The following is a 21,727-nucleotide window of genomic DNA, read 5'->3' on the forward strand; positions in this document are numbered from 1 at the left end:
GTTAGCAATTAGCATTTTCAAATAAAACTAGCATAAATGATATTTGGGTTACATCCAAATGAGAGGACATTTTCTGGTGCTAACCGCTGGCGACTTAAAAATATCTAACCCTGCCCACGACCACTGACTGGCCACTCCCTGCCACCCCAGAGAAACGGATAGCTGACATCACATCTTACCCAGCAGGCCTCGAGTGGAAGCCGACAGCCCTCGTCCACGCGTGATGTAGAAGCCCAAGTGCGCCATCTGCAGGTAGCTGGGGTGCTTGTAGCGGTGGAAGAGAACCAGGAAGTGCACGTCCTCGGCCAGCCGGATCCAGCAGCCCCGGTGGTTGTCCACGGCGACCGTCACGCCGCCCCTCGTCACCGATCCCGTTCGATTGACGCTGAGGGTGTCCCGCCCTTCGCCTTCCACCGTCACCTTGTCCAGTGACACCGTGATGGCGATGACGCCGGAGCGGCCTGCCGCCGCCGAGATCCTCAGTCGGTCGAAGTAAGTTCGCGAGCGGCTTTCGTGGCCGAGCTTCGGGGGAGCTCCGGTCAGGTGTCCGTCCACCAGCAGTCCTTTAAGCGGGTATACACTTTGTTATACAAACAAAAAGCAAGCATATGGGCCATTTTCATACAATTCAACCAATAATGGTAAAGACATACCATGTTGAATTTCATTTGGAAATACAGTGGTACCTCGGAGTTTGAACATAATTCGTTCAACCTCCGAAACACCCCCCCCCCCCCATAGGAAATAATGTAAATGCAATTAATCCATTACCAAGCTCCAAAAACAGAAAATTCCAATTTTAATTTATATTAGTTTTTTGCATTTACACCCTGTACAGTATTTAAACTAATAAAAAAATACCTCACCTTTTTTGTTGTGGTGTGATGGCATCAGTGGATAATAAATGCTATGTTAATGTTTGCTTTGGTTCAGTGCTGAGTATTTTACATTGGGCATATTGTTATACTATGCTGTCCTTGCGTGCGTTGTTTAACGTCAGGCGCTTTGTCGAACAGCTAAGGGGGGTCCTCGTGCCAGTATTTACAGAAGTAGTCACGGTAGTTACAACGGCGCGATAATCTCCTTCCTAATTCCACTTATTCGTAGCACTGTATGTTTTTCTTTGCTGCCACTGGCACTGGTTGTCTTTCTTTGGGCCCATGGCGAAGAAAATTGTCGTGGAAAAATCGATTCTATTCTATTCGTATTCACGATCTGACTGGAAATGAGCAGTGCGTCGTCTCAACTACCGCAACGTGAGCATTTGGCATCGCTTGGCTACCCGTTTTCAAGGTACGTTCGGCTTAGCTTGGGTGTTCGAACTCCGAGGCATTTTTTTACTCCGATTTTTTTGGTTGAAGTTCGATTTGTACAAGTTCCGAGACGTTCCACTGTACATTTTCAAAGTTTCAAAGTTGGCTTTTGTTTCTAAGGAAATAAAGTGATCTTTTTCACATTTGTAATGCCCAAATACTTTTTTTTACTGGGGTGGCATGGCTCAGTGAGAGTGGTCGTCTCCCAACCACAGAGGTCGTGGGTTTGATCCCTGGCCCTTGTGACCATGTTGAAGTGTCCTTGGGCAAGATACTGAACCCCCAATTGCTTCTGATGCTGCACCATCAGTAGGCGAATGTGAAGTGCTTTGAGTACTCTAATAGGCGGAACGTGAAAGACCAAACACCATTTACTAATTTATCCTAAGCCCGGATCCCACTGTTTGCGAAGCTAGCGAATGTGGATTTTTCATCAGGGTTCGTTCAAGGTCGCAATGTGGGTTTTTTTTTGTCACAGGGAAATTTTGACAAGAAAAAACATTAAAACAAAAAAATCAACATATCATCATCACCCTGTTAAAATAATTGCCTACGTGTTTTTTGTGTGCAATTTTTGCAAAAAATATTTTTTTGCCTAGATCATCTCTTCATGATGCAAATTGTTTAATTTTTGTTTCCTGAAAAATGTGAAAAAATTACTTAGGCGGTTATTTTAAGAAGGCGTCGATATACTATATTCAACATTTGCCCGTCAGTGGGTTAGAGGTTTTAATATTTTAATATTTTTTTATTACTATTCTTGTACAAATTGTCCGTCTTTGTCACTCAAGCTGTCTTTACCGTGACTGCCACTGAAGGGAGCCTGTTGTTGCAATACAGTACACCAGAGGGATCTGTGTTCTGAAGTGCCAGGACGTGGCAGCCATTTTGCATTCCCAAATTAGCAGACAGCAAAGCAAACAAACCTCTTTGCGGGTCGTCCACCAGCCTTAGCACATCGTCCGCTCGCCCATCGACGGTGAAGCACAAGTTCTGTTGCTGCTTTGGCAACTGGAGAACGAAATGAGGATCTCCATCAGCTGCAACAAAAAAAGCAAAATTCTAACTCACGACATGCGCTTGCCTTGACCTTTGAACTACCAACTACAACAACCAGTAGAGCACAACGAGAACGCAAAGAATCAGTTTGATCCACTGGTATAAAATCAACTAGTAAATGAGCGCGTCACCTGACGAGGTGAAGTGCTCAGCGCTGAGTCTGGACGGAGGTTCTAAAAGCACAAGACATTCAACTAAAGGACAATCCTCTTCACTCCCAAGCACTGAAATCAATCACAAGACTGCACATGTACGGATGACGTCGTCACAGTTCCTCGACAATTCAACTGTCGGATACCTACCGAAGGATTCCGTGTCGGCAGCGTTGCTCCCTAAAAGGAGAGAGAGAGAGAGAGAGAGAAAAGAAGGCAAACTAATTATTATTATTATTATTTTTTTTTTAGAGAGTCGAAGGTTGGTCTCATGTTCACGTTCTCAACTCACAGGCATCATAGTTGAGGTCGTAGTCGTAGTCGTACGTCGCCTCATAGTCTGGACAAAGCACAGAGCTAAATTGAGTTTCATTAAGTGATTCGTTACCATGTTACAAATGATGAATCATATTTACCTTTCACAAGGTCAAAATCTGTTTAGTAAAAGATATATACATGACAATGTGGATTGTCTTGAACCAAAGTGCATTACACCATTATTATTATTTTTTTATAAAGACAGAAAGAAAAAAACCTTTTGTCTTCACCTTTTCTCTGGATCTGAATGGAGGTAGAGACATCTAGTGGAAAGATCATGAAAGAACATTTAGTTTTATTGTTTGTTTACATACACATGTAGTCGTTAGGTACGAGAACAATTCTCAAACTCTGCCTGCCACGTGAATGGAGCTAAGATGTATTTTGAATGGAGAAGATATTAAGGCTACCAAAATGACTGCATTATTAAGGAATGAAACACATCTGTAATTTTTAAACGCGCGATTAATGCATGAGGCATGACCTTTAAATTGTCCTTGTATTCTCCCTGATGTGTGGCTTCATTAGTGTGATGCTAATCCTGCTGTGCGCACCTTGGTCTCTTGGGGGCAGTATGGTGCAAGCATGCAGATGGCCTACATTAGTAAAAAAAAATAAAAAAAATAAAAAGCAGAAGGAAGTCTTGATTGAATACATTACAGTAACAAGTTGGAAGAATATGTTTGTCAGTAATGTTATGTTATCTGTTGGTGTGACTTTTCACATTTTGAAGGTATATGACTACCGTGACTTCAATGCTTATTTTTTAGCGCACTAATGGGATTTTAAATTGGTTGTTAGATGATTTTTGGAATGAAGCTATACAATTGTAAAACACAAAGTAAGTGTTGTTGTTTAAAAAAAAAAAAGTACAATTCATACATTTCTTTTGGTTGGTGTGTCAAGTTTTACAGTACAGCACAGGGTTGTATTTCACAAAGCCGGTTTAGCGAGAACCCTGGGTCAAGAAACCCTGAAATGTGGGAAACTGTCTCTGCGTCTTCCGTTTCAGAAAGGGAAGTAACTGAAACCAGAGGAAAAGAGGTAACTCTAGCCTGTTTCATAAAAAGAGGTCATTTAAACTGTCGGTCAGTTGCCGTAGTAACACAGTCCATGAATCAAACCTGGTCAGTTGCAGGTTTTTCACAATGAACCTCGAGGTTTTCTCTGTCCCCGCCTCCTTTCCGCCACACACACGACAATTCATTTCCTCATTCATAAAAAGTCCGCTGCGGCGAGTTTTTGCGTAAATACGCCTATATTCTAGACTCTAGAGCATCAAGTCCACTTTTGTCACGAACGCGGCATGTCGTTTTGACGACGACTCTATGGATGAAGGTGCCGCTTTATTATCTGACCGCGCAAAAATATGCTGGCAGTTATCTTTTTGAATGGTACCGTTTCACATTTCACATCACAAATGTAATTGAAAATAAATAATTAAATAAATAATCACAAGTTAACTATAGAAATCACGTTTGAATTGATTGACATCTCTTTTTCTATTATTTATATTCTTTTCTACTTTGGTTGTGAAAGTAGCCACATAAATGAAGTTAGGTCGGGTTATTGGCCTGAGATGTTTGGTTGAGGTAAGATAGTAAAGAAATTACCCAGAAGGCCTGCCGCCTCCCACAACCTGGGCCCGTCCGTCACACCGGGCATGGGCGCAAAGGTGGCTGCCACCAGGGTGGCGACGCCGAAATCTTTTTCTGCTGCAGCCTTTGTGACGTTTGCTTCTAAATTCGGAGCAGGTACCGGAGTGGGAGCGGGTGGCGTGCCGGTGGCGTCGGGCCGAGGAGATGCCGTGCTGATCTCCAGTTCCATGTGCTGCCTGGTGGCGGGCGGGAGGCTTGAGGATTTCTCGAGAAGGGCGGAAGGTGTGCCGCTGCTCGCCACTTTTGGCGCCGCGGTGGGAAAAGATGGCGTGGAGACCTTGCCGGGTGCGGAAGGTTGGACTGTCTTGGGAAAAGGGAGCAGAGAGCTGGACGTTTTCCCAGCAGGAGGCACAGAGGCGCTTTTGGAATCATTGTGGGAAGGCTTTTTGCCAGAGAATGGCACGGGGGGAGGTTGAGTGGCAACAAGGCTGGAGGTTGGCGTTGTTTTCACAGTTTTTGCGGCGGGAAGAGGTACCGGAGGTTTTTTGGGTTGTCTGGGAGGGTTTGGCTTGTTGGTTCTCGGGTTAGAGAGGAGCAGGGGTCTCTTTGCGGTGGACGTTTTGGTTGCCGTCGTTGCAGTTATCGAAACGGAAGGCTTCGCCGTGGTTGGAGCAACTTTGTCCGCATCGGGCTTCACGACGACCAAAGACGTGACGGGCGTGACGAAGTTGTACTCCAAGGAGAGGTTGGTGGCCTTGTCTGCCAGGAGCTTCTGGGCAACGGCGTCCGTGGTGTTGAGTTTGGCCAGGAGCAACTCCTTGATGGTGAAATAAGCCCAGAGGCGCCGCACAAAGCTGGACATGCCTTCGGGAGCCCCCGAGCAGTCCGACGAGAGGCAGGTGCTGTTGATCAAGATGTGGTTCTCCAGCTTCACACGCTGCTTGGAATCACTGGCGGAGAGGGACACCTTGAAGTCCTTCAGCCCCGCTCGAAGCCTTCCGGCCACCACCAACTCGGAGCCTCGGAAGTAGTTTGGGAAGAGAGAGCGAGTGACGTCGAACGCCTGATGGTCCAGATAGTCCAGCTGGACGTCGGACAGCAAGGGGCTGGCCACCTCGTCGTAGAAGCCTTTAAGCTGCAGGGCGGCGTCCGCGTCCTCGTAAACCATCCGAGCCACGCCGCGGTTGTCCAGAGCCAAACGTTTGAGGAGCGGGAAGTCGGCGTCGTCCCCGAAGGCCAGGCCGAAGAGAGAGGCCGAGCCCAGCGCCTTCTTGGCGTTACTCAAGATGGCGTCGCCCGCCGTCACTCCGATCGTGGCCTCGCCGTCGGTGAGGAAAACCACCAGGGGGACGCGGCGGGAACCGGAGGACGGAGGGTTGATCAGCTGCGCGGCCGAGAGCAGAGCCGCATTGATGTTGGTCCCTGAAGAGAGAAGGAGAGAGCAACGCTGGAGATAAGCAAAGACAGAAGAACAAAGATGAGGCAGACCCGAGCTCGGGAACAGTCCGGCAGACAAACGAAAGACTCAAAACCCCAAACTTGCCTTCAAACCATAGTTTGGAATCTTAACCCTTGTTTGAAAACGGAATTTGAAATCATAACCTTGTCTTCCAAAAAATATTTGAAACTCCAACTCTTGTTTGAAACCATAACGTTGATTTTCGAAACAGTTTGAAGGGGAAGTCAACCTTAAACATTTCTTGACAATGATATTTTATATGTGACCTCACTAGTCTAAACATGACATTCTGATTAATATTACATTTGTGGAAAACGAGTTATGAAGCAAAATCCAGCTATTATATGCATCTCAGGGGGCGGCCATTTTGCCACTTGCTGTCGACTGAATTAAGATGACATCACAGTTGCTCAGGGCTCCGGCTACGACCAATCACACCTAACCTGTTTTCTGAAGCTGAGCTGTGATTGGTCGTTACCTGAGACCTGAGCACCTGTGATGTCATTTTCACTCGACAGCAAGTGGCAAGATGGCCGCCTTCTGATATTGATGAAAACTGCTGGATTTTGAATCTTAACTCATATTCCACTAACACAATATTAACCAGAATACCGTATTTAGACTACAGTAGTCGGTCGAACTGCATAGAAAATATTATTGTCAAGAAATGATTTTCGGGTTGACTTCCCCTCTAAAACAAATGTACAAGTAACTTGAGGCATATAATTAATTAAATAAAAATGGGAAAAAAATTACCTACATTTAGAGTCTAACCTTGACTTTTTAATTAAGCTGGCAATACAAATCCAGAAGTAACGACGTGGACTCACATCCTTCCGCGATAATCCTCTTGACGAACTCTTTGGCATCTCGCACGTTCTGCCTTGTGGCGCGCACCGTGCATCCTTTCTTCCACATGTGAACTTTATCGGAGAAGGTGACGATGTTGAAGTGGTCTCCTTCCCGAAGGTCCCCGAGGATGGTGGCCATCGCCTGCTTGGTCTGCTGGCACAAATCGCAAAAGCAGAGGCTCGTTCCGCAAAAGGACGACACTTAAACGTCAAGGGCAAAAATGGAACTGTCCTTGTAATTGACGTGATTCCTAAATATTTAAAAGATCAAAATGTCAGCCTGAGCCTGACGAATGTCACCGGTCGACTCAAGCTGACGTGCGGAGGGAGGGAGCGCACCTGGCGTATATCCGCTCACCGAAAAAAAGTGACCTACATGACCCAGCAGAAATGCTAAATCCTCTGTTTATTCATACTTTTTCCAATTATGTCAACTATAATGAAGTGTCACAAAAGACAACACATCCCTTTTACTCATATAATCAGAAAAACTTACTTTCTTTTTATGGCACAGCCAAGTTAGTTCTTGACAAGTTAGCATATAGCAGCTAACACAGTTAGCATGTACGTTTGAGCAAAACTAATAATTTATTATTAATAATGGAGTGTCACAAAAGACAACACATCCCTTTTACTCATATCATCAGAAAAACGTACTTTCTTTTTATGGCACAGCCAAGTTAGTTCTTGACAAGTTAGCATATAGCAGCTAACACAGTTAGCATGTACACTTGAGCAAAACTAACATTAGCATTGCTTCGCAACCTGTTATCCTAATACGATTTAAACAAATACATTCAGAAATATTTTTTAAAAATGTTTTTCATGTGCTTGAGTATCTGGAACAGGATTACACAGCAAAAAAACAAACAAAAACATGTATAATAAAGTGCAATGTTAAAAGGAACCCCGACTGTAATGACAAGTTTGCTCTATATTATTTATTTGGTTGTTACCAACATAACAACAATTTGGACTTACGCCGCCATTGTTATTTACATGGGGAAGGGTGACTCCCTATCGCATGTTGTTTCTTTAGGAACGCTACAAGGCTTAACTTGCTTTCTTTATAAGCGTTTCACATCCTCAGCCTGTCGACCCATTTTTCTTGAAACTATATATATATATATATATATATATATTTTAAGTTACACAACATAAATGGTCTGTTGCGAAATATCAGTTCCAAAATGTTCCTCCAATTCCAGAATGAGCCAAGAATGATTAGCGAATCAAAGCATCACCATCATCATATTTGGTCTTATCGTGCGACGAGACCTGTTTGATCTTGGTGCCGATCATGGAGCCGCTGACATCGATGACGAATATGACATCCTTGGGGACCACGGGAAGTCCTCTGGGTGCAAAGTAATGCACAAAGTAGCCGTCAAACACCTGAGAGGCGGCGAGAAGACAGACGTCATACGTCTCCGTTTGATAGCATCGGCTTCCGATGGTGTCGCTCACCTGGATGTCACCCATCAGGTCTGTGAGGTTCACGTCGTACTGGATCACAAAGTCGGCGTTCAGACCCTTGGGGGAAATGCCGACCTGCTGCTGCGTAGTGGGAGCGTAACGAACCCGAGCGCAGCTCACGCTCCGGTCAACCCGAGTCGATGCAGGAGGGTCTGCGTCGCCTGCAGGAAAAAAAAAATGCGCTGCAATTTCGACAGTTTGTTATCTGCATGGCAAAACACAGCAAGTATTTTTTTATGTGTTTCTTGTGGGGTCCCTCAGGGAAGCTGTTTAGGTACACTTTTACTTTCAATTTTTATAAATGATTTACCTTGAGTAATTTTAAGGATTGTTTAAAACAAATGTTTTGGCTGTATTCAATTTGAGGACCCCAGGAAGACGAGCAACCGTTCAGTTTGTGGACGCTAATGGGGATTCTAATAAAGAATAAACATGAGCCAGAAAGACCTTGAACATTGTGGTCGGACAGCAGTCTGCTTGTCCGAAGTGGAAGGACCTTGACGAAAGTGACGCCCGTCGGCTCGGACAGACTGATGTCCAACGTGAGGTTGGCGACGGGCTGGCCGGGCCGCAGACCCGCGCTGAGCTCGTAGCGGCCCAGGCGGCGGGGGAGCAGCTCCTCGTAAGTCAGGCGGAAGGACACCCGAGCTCCGGCTGGCACGCTCACCGCCACACGAAACTTCTCAATCTCGCGCTCTCTAGTGGAAACAAACGAGGGTTGTTAGAAAGAACCATGGGGAGTTCCACGTGGACAGGACTGCTAAAGTCTTTATCGTCCTCCTTGAACCAGGAAGTAGATTGCTCACTGACAAACTGCTAACTTCTAGTTTGATTACCGTTCCGAAATGACAAATTTGCTTTAATCAGAAGTTATTAATAATACAAATGGCAAAAAAAAAAAAAAAAGTCTTCATTCCACTCAAGTCTGCTAAGCTAAACCTAAAATAAGCTAAGCTAATCTTTATTGGCTCCAGAATGGGGACATTAAAATAGATAAGATAATTTTAGCGTTATGGAAAGAAACAAACCGAAGGTGACCTATAACCTCTGCCCAGTCCACTAACTCGATGTGACGCGGAACTAACTTGGTAGCGAGCAGTCCCGCTGTTTTTCCGTGCTTCTTTGCCGCGTCGTATATTTTCCTGGCCGTGGCTCGTTCCTTCACCTGCGCCGTGTACTCCTTGCCGCTGGACGTGCTGATGGGAAAGACGAAAGACATCAGGGAAATGAAGTGGCTCACGCTCGGTGGCCCCGTTGCAACTAATTGCACATTTCATGGAGACCATCATCACAATAGAGGACCAGGGCTGGACTGGCCATCCGGCATACGGGGCAGAAGCCTGGTGGGCTGGCCTCTTTTGGGGCCAAAGCAGGGCTTTTAAATGATTACTTTCCTACATTTGACCACAATAGACTGGCCCACAATTAATAAGGACCAGTCCATTAAACTATTTTAAATATAGATAGCAAACTGAAACATCAATAGGCAGAACTACGTTAGGCAAGAGTCGGGCTGGGCTGGACCAGGGCCAATTTTTTTGTACCAGTCCAGCCCTGTACAGGACCGTAACAACTAGGGGTGTGAGAAAAATATCGGCAATATATCGCGATATTACAGCATGCAATTCTCAAATCGATTCAATATGCGGCCGAATCGATTTTTAAACATAATTTTTTTTATGGGAATATTCAGCAAAACGTCTTACTTAGGGTTAGGATTTACACATTAAGCATGGAAGAATGTTATATTAATGGAACATTAAGCCTTAATATTTGATTTCAGTGCTTTTCAAACATGAAACCAACTGCAACCTGTTTATCTGAATTTTCAGATAAATAATAAAATTTTCATACAAATCTTACAATGTACAAGTTTACTGATTAGTATTTTCAAAATTTGAGCAAAAAAAAAAAATCGCAATCATCAATTTATAGATTTGTATCAGGATTAATCGGTATCGAATCGTGACCTATGAATCGAGGTACGAATCGAATCGCCAGGTACTACGCAATTCCCACCCCGAGTAACGACACAACGACATGGAAGCGAGTTTTGGTTGTCGCTTTGCTCGCCAAAAACTTTTCATTTTCGTTGGAATTGTTTACGTTCAGGCAGCATTGCAGTTGACGTTGGCCTCGCGTTTCAGAAGTTGCGTGTTCAAATCCAGGCTGTGGCCTTCCTGTGTTCTACAGGCAGGTATCCCAAAAACATGAATACTGGAAAATGTCCTGACTGGTTCTTTGTCTACACAATCCCCTGTGATTGGCTAACGACCAGTGCGGAGTGTGCGGAGTGCCTCTCGCCCGAAGGATAGGCGCTTTGTTAAATGGCAGTGTGGATAAGTGAGCTTAATGGGAATTATTTTTCCGAGCAATTTGAAGTCGGACCCGCGTCACGGAACGTTACTTCATAACGGCTTGCACACTTCACCTTCATTGTTAGGTTGCCACGGCAACACACATGTTGCTTGTTAGCAGCGGACGGCGTGCGAAAAAGGTGGCGTGCTCCAAAACAGGCCGAGTGGAAAAATCATTTCCGCCATGCATGCAGCACCCAACAAAATCCCCGAGCCAAACCGACTCCCGAGCTCGATCCAACAGCCGACTTCCTTATTGCTGCGGGGGTCACATGACAAGGTGCTAAATTAAGGTCAAATCCTTAGAATAAATATATTCCGGGAGGAAAAAAAAAAACCTTCAAACAGCAACTAAAATAAACGTGTGGGCATAAAAGGCGACTTGTCCGGGCCGCGTGCGTGCGAAGGTCCGAGTGGAAAATGGAAGGCGCTTTTGTTTCCGTGCTGCCGAGGTGAACCATGGGCTGTGCGTCCACCAACAAAGCCTTCTAAGTTTCACATGCAGCACTTTTTTTTTTTCTTCTCCTGTGGGTATTTGCCGGCGGCACAGGCTCGGAGTGTGCGAAAATATGCAGAGGTGCAAAAAAGCAACAACAAAAAACACATTTAAAATAGCTGCCAACTCGCACATAGTTAAAATGTGGAAAGGCGGCTGTGGTCGACGCGTGTGCACGCGGGGATATGGTGGGCATCTCCCGCTTGGCAGCGGGCCACAGTCAACTGTGCCGCCGCCGGGGGGGGGGGGGGGGGGGGGGGGGGGGGGGGCGAGCGGCACTGGGCAAACTTCTGTCGCTTTCTGCATGAACTTTCTGCCCGGCCAGCGCGCATAAAAGGCGCCATTCATGCTCATTTGGGTTCCCGCTTCCGAGCGCCATGATGGCTGCCGGCGTGGGCCGTTGACTTGTTTGTTTTGTTTAAATTTAGCACTTAGAAATGAGCGCGCTTCCCAACACCCTTAGTAATCAAACAATGCCCCGCCCCCTGACGCCTTGCGTAATTCCTCGCAACTTCTCTCTGGATCTGCTATTTGCCCTTGAAATGAATGCGCTTTGGTCACCCGAGGTGGAAGAAAACATCGGGACTGACTGGGACATTCATAAAGTTCACTTGCGGATATTGTCAGACGGTGACGCTTTGAGACACGAGTCAGTTGGTTTGCAGATTTTGTTCTTTTGACTTGTGAGCAAAATTTGAGATGTGAGTGCTGAATGGTGGCTAGTAAACTTAATTGAAGTCACTTCACAACAAGCAGCACTTATAACAGAGTAAACAAATTTTCAAAACAATGCTTCGCCAAGCTTCATGCTAACATAAAATGAAGGAAGTGGCTCGTTAACTCATTCACTGCCATTGACGACTATCGACGTCAAAAATTCATGTGAACTATTTCTATTAGTTAAAAAAAAAAATCCATTTAATTAAATTTATAAAAACCTAGATTTTTTTTATTGTACATTTATAACGAATAATTACGATTAAACGGCCCTTATTTAGATTTTTTTTTTATCAGGCCTGTCAGGCGATTAATTTTTTTAAATTTTAATTAATCACATGACTTCACTTGTTAACTAACGATTAATCACAAATTTTCTATCTGTTCTAAATTTACAATTTTTTGCTAGGTTTTCATACTCTTGTTAGCAAAAGTGGAAAAAAATGTTGAACTAATAGAAATTGTGAAAATTAATTTTTGACGTCTATAGCCGTCAATGGCAGTGAATGAGTTAAATGTGACCGCTGGTGACTCATGTAAATCATTCGTGCCTCCCAAAAATTATTACACTTTAGAGGGACTTTTGTCTACTGACATACACAATTAGTGGGGCTCGGTCCGTGTACCCAGCAAATAGCGGGCCGTGACTCTTTATTGTGCCACTCTTAAAACTGCTGGGTCAAAAATAACCCAATTTTAGTCCAAAATTGGACCAACCCGCAACTTGTGCCAATTTGACCCAACTTTCTGGACCGAAGACCCAAACGCAAGAAATTTGTTTGTTTAGTTACAAAACAACCCAAAACAAATGAGTGGGTTGGTCCATTTAAAAAAAATAATAATTGGGCTATTTTTGACCCAGCAGTTTTTTAAGGGTCTATACGCATTTTGCACTATTATGAAGGAATTCTGGTCATTTGTATGTACTCAACTAATACAGAACGTATAACATATCCATTGTATTCGTATGTCAATACTCAATATTGTGTATTTGCATTAACTCATTCACTGCCATTGACGGCTTTGGACGTCAAAAAATTCATTTGAAATATTTCTATTAGTATAATATGTTTTCCACTTTTGTTAACAAAAGTAAACCTAGAATTTTTTTAATTGTACATTTAGAACAGATATAAAATTTGTGATTAATCATGAGTTAACTAGTGAAGTCATGCAATTAATTACAATTAAAAAATGCAATCGCCTGACGTGATTTAAAAAAATAAATAAGAGAAGATTATTAAAAATTAGGGCGTAACGCAATTACAATTTTTAATCGTAATTAATCGCATGACTTCACAAAATTTATACCTGTTCTAAATGTACAATAAAAAAATTCTAGGTTTTCATACTTGTGTTAACAAAAGTGAATCTTTGACGTCTATAGCCGTCAATGGCAGTGAATGAGTTAATATGTACAGAAGGTATTTTATTAAAATGCAGCTATACAGATCAATAAGTATTGTAATAACATGTACTGAAAATATTTGCTTTAAAATACGGCATCAAAATATCATCAAAATTTGGTTTAAAAAATCGGCTGTTTTATATATATATATATAAAAAAATAATAATAATAATTCAAAACGATCCAAAGTTGGATTAACGTTTTGACCAAAATTGGGCTATTTTTTCCGACTTAGCCGTTTTAAAAGTGCACGACACCTCAGGCTAATGCTTCATTCATCAAAAGACGGAAGACCACCCCCCCCCCCCCCCCTCCCAATCTCCAGGAGCGCCTTTGAGCAAATCCGAGTGTTGAGAAATGTGGACTTACATGGAGAAGTTGGAGATGAACGCGGAGGAAGGCAGATCCACCTCGAAGGCGGCTTCCTTGGTGACGGCCATCTGGTTCCAGACGGAACTCTGCACGCTGGTGACGGCGTAGCGGGACACCACGCGACACGTGACGTGGTAATCGGTCACCTTCAGCTGCGCAGGGTGCGCCACATGACCAAATGTGAAAAGGAAGAGTTCATACGTTGGAATCCTTTCGTGCAGTCGAAGGCTTTATTGGAATACAGACGTTTTTCTTGAACCCTCCTGTTATGTTGTGGGTCAAGTTTGAAATCAACAAATATTAGTTTTGTTTTTGTTTTGTTTTTTGCTTTGCTTTGAAACTTGCCATCAACAGATAACAAATGGTTCATTTCGACATTTTTGCAAAGAAAGCAGTTAATAATGAGCTATAATAATGTTTGAACATTGAGCATATCCCGGGCAAAACTAAATAATAAGCTATAAACAATGTTTTGGAATATTAAGATGACACATTCAAAGGTGAAAAAAAACAAACTATTTTTTTTGTTATTAAACTGTTTTTGTTGACTTCTTTTCAATTAAAAAATGGTTACTGTTGTTTATTGGAATGCTTCTGGAACATGAAATATAGCCTGGGTCAAATTGACCCGGGAACATTATTGCCGTTTCTGACAAACCAACTTAACAAGAGGGTTAAAATGACATGTCACTTTTTTGAGCGGACATTTTATGGATCAGTAGTACTAGTGGTATTGGTACTACTTGAGTTTAGTGACTACTTAACTCATTCACTGCCATTGACGGCTATAGACGTCAAAAATTCATTTGAACTATTTCTATTAGTTTAACATTTTTTTTCCACTTTTGTTAACAAGAGTATAGAAAAAAAATATTTTATATTCAGAACAGATATAAAATCGTGAGTTAACTAGTGAAGTCATGCGATTAATTACGATGACAAATTTTAATCGTCTGACGCCCTTAATTTTTTATTCTTTTTTTTTTTTAAAGAAACGATTATTACAATTAGGGGCATTCGGTGATAATTTTTTTAAATTGTAATTAATCGCATGACTTCACCAGTTAACGATTAATATTTTTTTTTATATCTGTTCTAAATGTGCAATATATTTTTTTCTAGGATTTCATACCTTTAACAAAATAGATCGCTCAAATGAATTTTTGACGTCTGTAGGCGTCAATGGCAGTTAATGAGTTAAGATTTGAGTACTCATACTGGTGTCGGTTTGAAAAAAAAGTGGTATCGAACATCCCTACCAAAAATGCAGGCAGGCAGTTAGTTAGGTGGGCCAATGTTGTCAAGCTGCCAGCTGTGAAGTGTTTGTCCTTCTTTTCCTATGTCAGGCAACGCTCCGATTCCCTCCACCGTCTCAACGAAACAAGACAAAGCGACTCCCTGCATGCCGTCTGCTTGTTTACGCGAACTGCACCAGCGCCTGCTGAGCAGTGCGCTCATCCAACGCAGCCGCTGGCTGACATTTTCCAAGCGCCAACTTTCTTTTCTTGTTCCAACTGACATCATTCCCATTGAAGATCTCAGCTCAAGCGCTGACTTGTCATGCTGGATGTTTACGTGTGCGCAGATGGCCGCCATGTTCTCAAGATGGAGGTCGCTCGTCGCTTCAGCACGCTATAGTTGAGTTGTGATTGTTTTGGCGCCTTTATGACGGCGTTGAACTTGAAACCAAACTGGGCTGCTCGTCAGAGGTGGAAGAAGTACTGAGGCTTCAACTACAAAACATTTCTTAAGTCCAGGTCAGTTGTATTTAACTTTGAAGTTATAAACATTTGCGTTTCATCTTTTATGTTAGGACTGTTTGTTTTTAAACTTTTATTTAGATTTTTTTTTAATCAGCAATAGATTTACATGGAATTATGATTTAAGAATTTTTTTCTGTATTTAAACCCAGTGATAATTAGTTATGTTCAATACCACTTTTTTCCCTAGACCAGTACCAGTAAGAGTACTCAACCAATACCAAGTACCATACCATTAGTAGGCCTGATTTTGATACATAAACTTTTCTAAAACAAAACAATTACGGATCATTTTAATGAATAAATTGACGGTCCCATGACACTTTTAAAAATAATAATCTTTGATGTCCTTATAATGGTCTCCAAGGTAATTTGGTTTGGAAACAATTAAGTGTGTGCCAAAAAATCGATTTTCATAAGAATCACGATTCTCATTTAGTACGATTCAGAATCGATTTTAAATGTTCCAAAATCGATTTTATTTTAATTATTTTATACTGTCTTGCCTTTGTGTGTGCCTTTATTTGGAGCGCTGTTCATGTTGTACCCGATTTGGCCACTTAGGGGCAGTGTGGTTCCACGCGGTCTGATAAACTGTTAAATTGTAGCCACAGAGTAGAAGGAAAAAGTCACGATCAAGTTATTCCAATAAAAGTTTTCCTGTGTGGAGCCGTTCTTTTGAGTGATAAAAGTGCCGCGAGTATTGCGCTAATTAGCATTAGCGAGTCAGACTGGAGTAGATCATTACGATTCCTTGAACATCTATAAATTGAAGCAAAAATCATTGCCAATCAAATCATTTTGAATCAAAAAGCGCTTTTAATCAAAAATCGATTCTGTTTTGAATCGCACACAATCGAATCGAATCGTGAGACATTCAAAGATTCCCACCCCTAGATTTTAATATAGATATATATACCCCAATAAAGCACTTGTCCTTAAAATCGTATGAAATTAATGGCAATTTTTGATTCTTCCAATTTCTAGTTTCTCATTGTAAAACGGCCACGAGGTTGCGAGTACGATATCTTGAAATAAGGCCTGCTGGTATCGGTACTCGCCCTTCCCTGTCGTGTTAATGTTAAAACTGAGCATAATTGTTACAAAAAAAGGTGAACTTTATCGTACAGTACATTTATTAAGTACAGCTCAGTTAACATGAGTGCAAGTTGCATTTAACCTTTAGCGGTTTAATTTCAAAACATTGTCTTTAATATAACTTCTACGTGCAATACATTTGAATTAAATCATTATTTAAGAACTGTTGTTTTTATTTTTCGCTTTGTTGAAGCGATCAAACATAATTTTGGAAATGCTATAAATAGCACTTGCGCGCTGATAATCTCTTGTTATGATTTGTTTGAACCTCTGCAATGACAACAAAAAGTTGATGGCAGGCGGCGTGCAGGCGAGCGTGGAGACTCACCGCTGGTCTGGTCACTTTGCTTTGGCGTTTGCTTCTCTGCAAGAGACGAGAGAGAGCCACACGGCAGTGTGTAAGAACAACAACAAAGTGCTGGCGCTGCTGAGCTAAAACAAGACAACTAATGATGGGTCTCGCGGGTCTGAAGTTGCGGTTGCATGGCCACACTAAGACAAATAATGAATCCCGGCCATTCACCAATGGAGGGGAAATAAATAAATAAATAAAATAAATGGTCTCAGTGTAGGTGCTGAGCAGGCGGAAGGTGCACGTGTGGTTTGAAATGATCATTTGGCACAGAAGTCATTGCCGTGTCCACACATCACATCCGGGTATTTCGTACAAACAACCTGAAGAACGATGCGGGAACTTCTAACGGTCTCCTCTTTCATTTTACACACATCTTCCCCCCCCAAAAAAAGTTTAGACCATTAAAGACGAATTTCATGTTTAAAGTGTGCACCTTAAAAATGAAATAGTTCACAGATACTGTCTATATGTGTCTTGGCATCAAGGGGGGGAAAAAATGTCCTCACCCTTGGAAGATTTTGTCCAGGATGATCCGAATAATCCCGACATAATCCCTCTTGGCCGTAAAACAGGAAGAAAAGCGAAACGCACTGGATGCTCCAAAGCATCCTTTTCACGATCACGCGTCTTGTTAGACCCTCAAACAAAAGTTAAACGTTAGATGTCCGCACGAGTGACGCGCCTCACGTTTTAACCACCAACTACTGCACGCACGCGCGCGCGCGCTGCCTGCTTGAGTTCCCACTCCTTCCCCCCTCCCTCACGTCCGTGGATGAAAAAGAAAAACACGCCAAATATATCCCCCCCTATAGACAAGGTACAGTGAGCAAAAAAAAAAGAAAAAAAAAGACGGCGAGAAGTTGGAAAGAAAATAAAAAGTCTAGCAGTTCTTCTGCGCCATACTGGAAATTTCGCGGGTTTCTGCCACTCACATTCACGAGTGGAATGACGGATTGCTGACATGCATGCTCAGTTATGCGAGCAAAAGAAGGAAAAAAACAACAACAAGTGGGAAGTTACGTGCTCTCCTCTGCCCACCACACTGGAGCCCATTCACTGGACACACACTCGCGCTTCACGAGAGGCGGCAAAAAAGAAAAAGAAAAAGAAAAAGAAAAAAAAATGCTGCTGAGCTGAACTACAACTTGTACTACAAAAGACCGATAGCTGTACAAGTACTGATTCAACCTTCACATACTTTGAATATTTCAGATTTTGGGAGTGCAGAGTTTGTTTTGGCATTTGGTCAACCTCCTTCTGGGTTAACTGCATGCTGTTTTTTTGTTTTGTTTTGGGATAACTTTCTTTATTGGAAAACATTTTCACAAAAGACATCAACAATACATAGAAGTCATGCCCCCCCGACCCCCCAAAAATAACCTTTCAACCAAACTCATCCACAGAACGACTTTTACAAAAATACACATCAAAATGAATCAACAAAGCCTAAAACCAGGGAAAAAATATATTCATAATAAAAAAAAAAATCTATTTAAGATTTAAAAGAGGTGTCCAGCCTTTAAGGGAAAACTGAAGTTTCTCAAGTTTTATGCAGATTAGCAATTTTTTAATCCACATTATGAGAAAGGAGCGCAAGAAAGTTTCCAGTTAAGAAGTATAAATCGTCTCGCTAACCGCATCGTCCGCAACGGTTTCATAGTCAACCAAGGGGGCGTCAACCAAAGCCAACCAGCTCGGTGGCCTCGTGGTAGAGTGTCCGCCCTGAAACTGAGAGGTTGTGGTTCAATCCCCCGGCCGGGTCACACCAAAGACTATAAAAATGGGACCCATTGCCGCCCTGCTTGACCCTCAGCATTAAGGGTCACCAAATGATTCTGCTGCTGCTCACCGCTCCCTTGGGATGGGTCAAATGCTGAGAATGAATTTCGCCGCACTTAGGCGTGTGTGACGATCAGCGGTACTTTAACTTTAAAAGCGGGTCCGAGGGAATACCAACGCCATATGCTTTATTTTTATGCTTTATTTTTATGTTTTTTCAGATTAACGAGGAGCGGGCTAACCTTAAAACCTGTTACCAGTAGTATAGTTTTCTTTCCCAGGATTCCCTTGAACCCGAGAAGGTGGATTCACTATCACCGCGATGCCGAGACAGTAAATATTAGAAATGTGCCGCGTCTCATTTCGTCATCTACTTTTCAAATCGGTGTCAAACTGACTTTGGAGACATCTTGACATCCAGACAGGAAGTGATCCCCCGTAAAATGGCGTCTGTCCTTCAAACGATGAGTTTTCAAGTCATGTCATGAAGCCGAGCAATCGACCTTCCAATTGCTGCCCTTGCATTTCGGGAGTTTCGGGATGGCGCTACACCAGGGCTAGGCGGTGCTATAATAGCCCCGTCAGAAATCTTGGTGGCCCCCTTTAAGCCCCTACCGCAATTTTATTTGATATTCTAAAATATATCCATCCATAAAGCCCTCCTTTATTTCCTGGAGAGATACAAATCTCGGAGCCGTGCCTGCGCAAGGCATGTCCTGTTTGGATTGGACAACGAGGTCCAAGATGGCAGCCGTGTCCCGTCTTAGCCGTTTGTGAGGCCCAGCGTTCAAATGTGATCAGGAGCCGTCTGCAGCGCTTCTTCTGGGTTCCTGTTCACGTCCACGTTCTGCAACGTCAACACACGCAACATGGACACTTCAAGGAGGAGTTTGCAATTTCAAAACAAAAAATGTAATACTATTAACTCATTCACTGCCATTGACGGCTATAGACGTCAAAAATTCATTTGAACTATTTCTAGTAGTTTAGAGATATAAAATTTGTGATTAATCGTGAGTTAACTATTGAAGTCATGCGATTAATTAAAGTAAAAATAAATAAATAAAAAGATTTTAAAAAATTAGGGGCGTCAGGCGATTATTATTTTTTATCGTAATTAATCGCATGACTTCACTAGTTAAATTGCGATTATTTTTTTTAATATCTGTTCTAAATGTACAATAAAAAATATAGGTTTTCATACTCTTGTTAACAAAAGTGAAAAAAATAGAAATAGTTTAAATGAATTTTTGACGTCTATAGCCGTCAATGGCAGTGAATGAGTTAATCGGTTCTAGCTCCACTCCCAAAATCTTCACATTTTTGTTTTTTAATAAGGAAAAATACACATAGAGTAAATTGACTCTAGTTAAGAGTGGGACCAAACAGACTCCGTTTTCGAGTAAGCTAATATTGTCACTGGAAGAAAGCAAAATAAAGAATTAGGGGGGAAAAAAGTCACTCAAGGGTTGAGGATTGAACTCACGCCCTTCATCTATGCCCCTCCTACTATTTGCTTATCTCCAAAAGCAGACCAAAAACATAGTTTTAGGAAGATTCCAGCTGACAGGAGCTGCGTCTTTTCAGGGAGTAGATCGTCTGTCTTCCAAGCTGAAGGTCGCGACTTTTATTAAAAATTTGAATGAAAAATATTCATTTTTTCCCAATTCTTTATTTTACTCTCTAAATCAGAGTCCATTTAGTCCCACTCTAAATAAAGTCAAATTGACATAATTTACCATGTAGAACGCAATAATATTGTATACAATAAATATTGTTCCTCAAGATGATGTCATCGATCTTACCGTTGGCTTGTCTCTGTGTGTGTTGACTGCCTCAATATTCAGGTAGAACGACTCAACTTTGCACCCTACAAGCGAGAAGAACATCCAGAACAGGCACTTTCCCGCCATGAAGTCAACCGGCCGCCACTTACCGTAAGCGATCGGTGTGAGTTTGAGCACCGTGTGGAGGGGGCATTTCAGATAGGGCAGCTGGTCTTCAGAGAGGACAACAAAAAAAAGCCGATTACGGATTATGGAGGAAAGCCAGAACGAGGAACAAGATGATTCTTCGTGTACCTGCAGGTTTGTCCAGGAAGTAGGCCAAGAGGCAGCGCATGACCGCTTGGTGGCAGATGACCAGAACGTTCTCCTGCCGCTCCAGCTCCATGATGACGGGTTCCAGGCGATGCACCAGGTCTTCATAAGACTGCCGCATAAGACAACTTCACGTCACGCAATGTGTCTGTACTCTTTCAAGGTCACCAACAACTGGGCTGAGACGTTCCTAAGTAGAAACTGTCAGGTAAGAGGGCGTGTCAATACCGGAAAAAAATATTTGTCACCGCTTCTTCAACCAGATCGGATTTGCCGTTGTCAAATAAAATGGCCTGGCACTTGCAAAGACGATCTGCGTAGCCTGCGTTTAGGAAAAAGGGTGACGCGCAATATGGGGGGGGAGGACTTACCTCACCCTTTGGGTACCGGTACCGAAACTTGTCCTGGTCCCTCTGCGCAAACTCTTCGGGGAAATGATCCTGAATCTCCTCATAGGTTAACTCCTCACACACACCCTTACGCAAGTGGGAACAGAAAAAACACACACACACACGGACACAATGCAAATGAGGACATCTTGTTTGTTTAACACTTTTACCGCTAAAAACGTTTAATGACGTATACTAAAAGCCAAATGAATGCCGCCAGAAACGTTAATTGACGTTCACTACGTTTTTTTTTTCTCAATGGGCAGTGCAACTTGTTGCGCAGCACTGCTTTGTCATTGGGGTTGTAAAATCCAACATCATCCACCAACTATGGCCAGCAGATGGCAGCATTGTATCTCTTTTCAATGGGCTCCCGGTAGTATGAAATTACAATGAAACATGACGAATCTGATGAAATAGAACGTTTTCAAGGACGACGCGAATGATCAAAGCCTTTGTTACATTAAATCTAATTCACAGAGCGTCACTAAACAAAAAATATTAGTGTCAAAGTTACTGTTGTGCAAAAAAAAGCTTGTTTTCTCCTTATCTTTTCAATTTTCGCTCGGTGTCACTCAAATGACCTATTTTCAAAAGGTGATTACTAAAGAACGGAATAAGGTAGAACTTTTTTTTCTAATTTAAGAATGGAACGCAATCTTTTATGTTTA

At 42.5% G+C, this 21,727-nt stretch overlaps 2 protein-coding genes across 5 annotated transcripts in view; both read right to left on the reverse strand.

Moving 5' to 3' along the window:
- itih6 (inter-alpha-trypsin inhibitor heavy chain family member 6) overlaps positions 1–17,465 on the reverse strand; it is a 19,163-nt gene extending 1,698 nt beyond the window's left edge. Inside the window, exons 1-16 of one of the 2 annotated variants that reach the window (XM_086067425.1) lie at positions 17,296–17,465; positions 16,763–16,798; positions 13,574–13,728; positions 9,312–9,422; positions 8,674–8,924; positions 8,218–8,387; positions 8,029–8,145; positions 6,730–6,901; positions 4,456–5,862; positions 3,073–3,105; positions 2,941–2,958; positions 2,817–2,864; positions 2,675–2,704; positions 2,504–2,545; positions 2,240–2,353; positions 180–563 (exon numbers count right to left, since the gene is read on the reverse strand). In XM_086067425.1, coding sequence (XP_085923551.1) covers positions 180–563; positions 2,240–2,353; positions 2,504–2,545; positions 2,675–2,704; positions 2,817–2,864; positions 2,941–2,958; positions 3,073–3,105; positions 4,456–5,862; positions 6,730–6,901; positions 8,029–8,145; positions 8,218–8,387; positions 8,674–8,924; positions 9,312–9,422; positions 13,574–13,728; positions 16,763–16,798; positions 17,296–17,397 — 3,190 coding nt within the window. In that variant the 5' untranslated portion in view covers positions 17,398–17,465. Of the gene's footprint in view, positions 1–179; positions 564–2,239; positions 2,354–2,503; positions 2,597–2,674; positions 2,705–2,816; positions 2,865–2,940; positions 2,959–3,072; positions 3,106–4,455; positions 5,863–6,729; positions 6,902–8,028; positions 8,146–8,217; positions 8,388–8,673; positions 8,925–9,311; positions 9,423–13,573; positions 13,729–16,762; positions 16,799–17,295 lie in introns of both variants that reach the window. The other variant, XM_086067424.1, reaches the window with a different exon arrangement.
- A 1,747-nt stretch (positions 17,466–19,212) lies between these two features.
- pfkfb1 (6-phosphofructo-2-kinase/fructose-2,6-biphosphatase 1) overlaps positions 19,213–21,727 on the reverse strand; it is a 34,658-nt gene continuing 32,143 nt past the window's right edge. For all 3 annotated transcript variants that reach the window (XM_086069057.1, XM_086069056.1, XM_086069059.1), the window contains exons 10-14: positions 21,039–21,143; positions 20,650–20,779; positions 20,505–20,567; positions 20,374–20,438; positions 19,213–19,415 (exon numbers count right to left, since the gene is read on the reverse strand). In XM_086069057.1, the coding sequence (XP_085925183.1) occupies positions 19,356–19,415; positions 20,374–20,438; positions 20,505–20,567; positions 20,650–20,779; positions 21,039–21,143 (423 nt within the window). In that variant the 3' untranslated portion in view covers positions 19,213–19,355. The remainder of the gene's footprint in view (positions 19,416–20,373; positions 20,439–20,504; positions 20,568–20,649; positions 20,780–21,038; positions 21,144–21,727) is intronic.

This window comes from Leptonotus elevatus, chromosome 2 (assembly GCF_054856555.1).
Source record: "Leptonotus elevatus isolate MCC_2025b chromosome 2, RoL_Lele_1.0, whole genome shotgun sequence".
NCBI classification, from domain to species: Eukaryota; Metazoa; Chordata; class Actinopteri; order Syngnathiformes; family Syngnathidae; genus Leptonotus; species Leptonotus elevatus.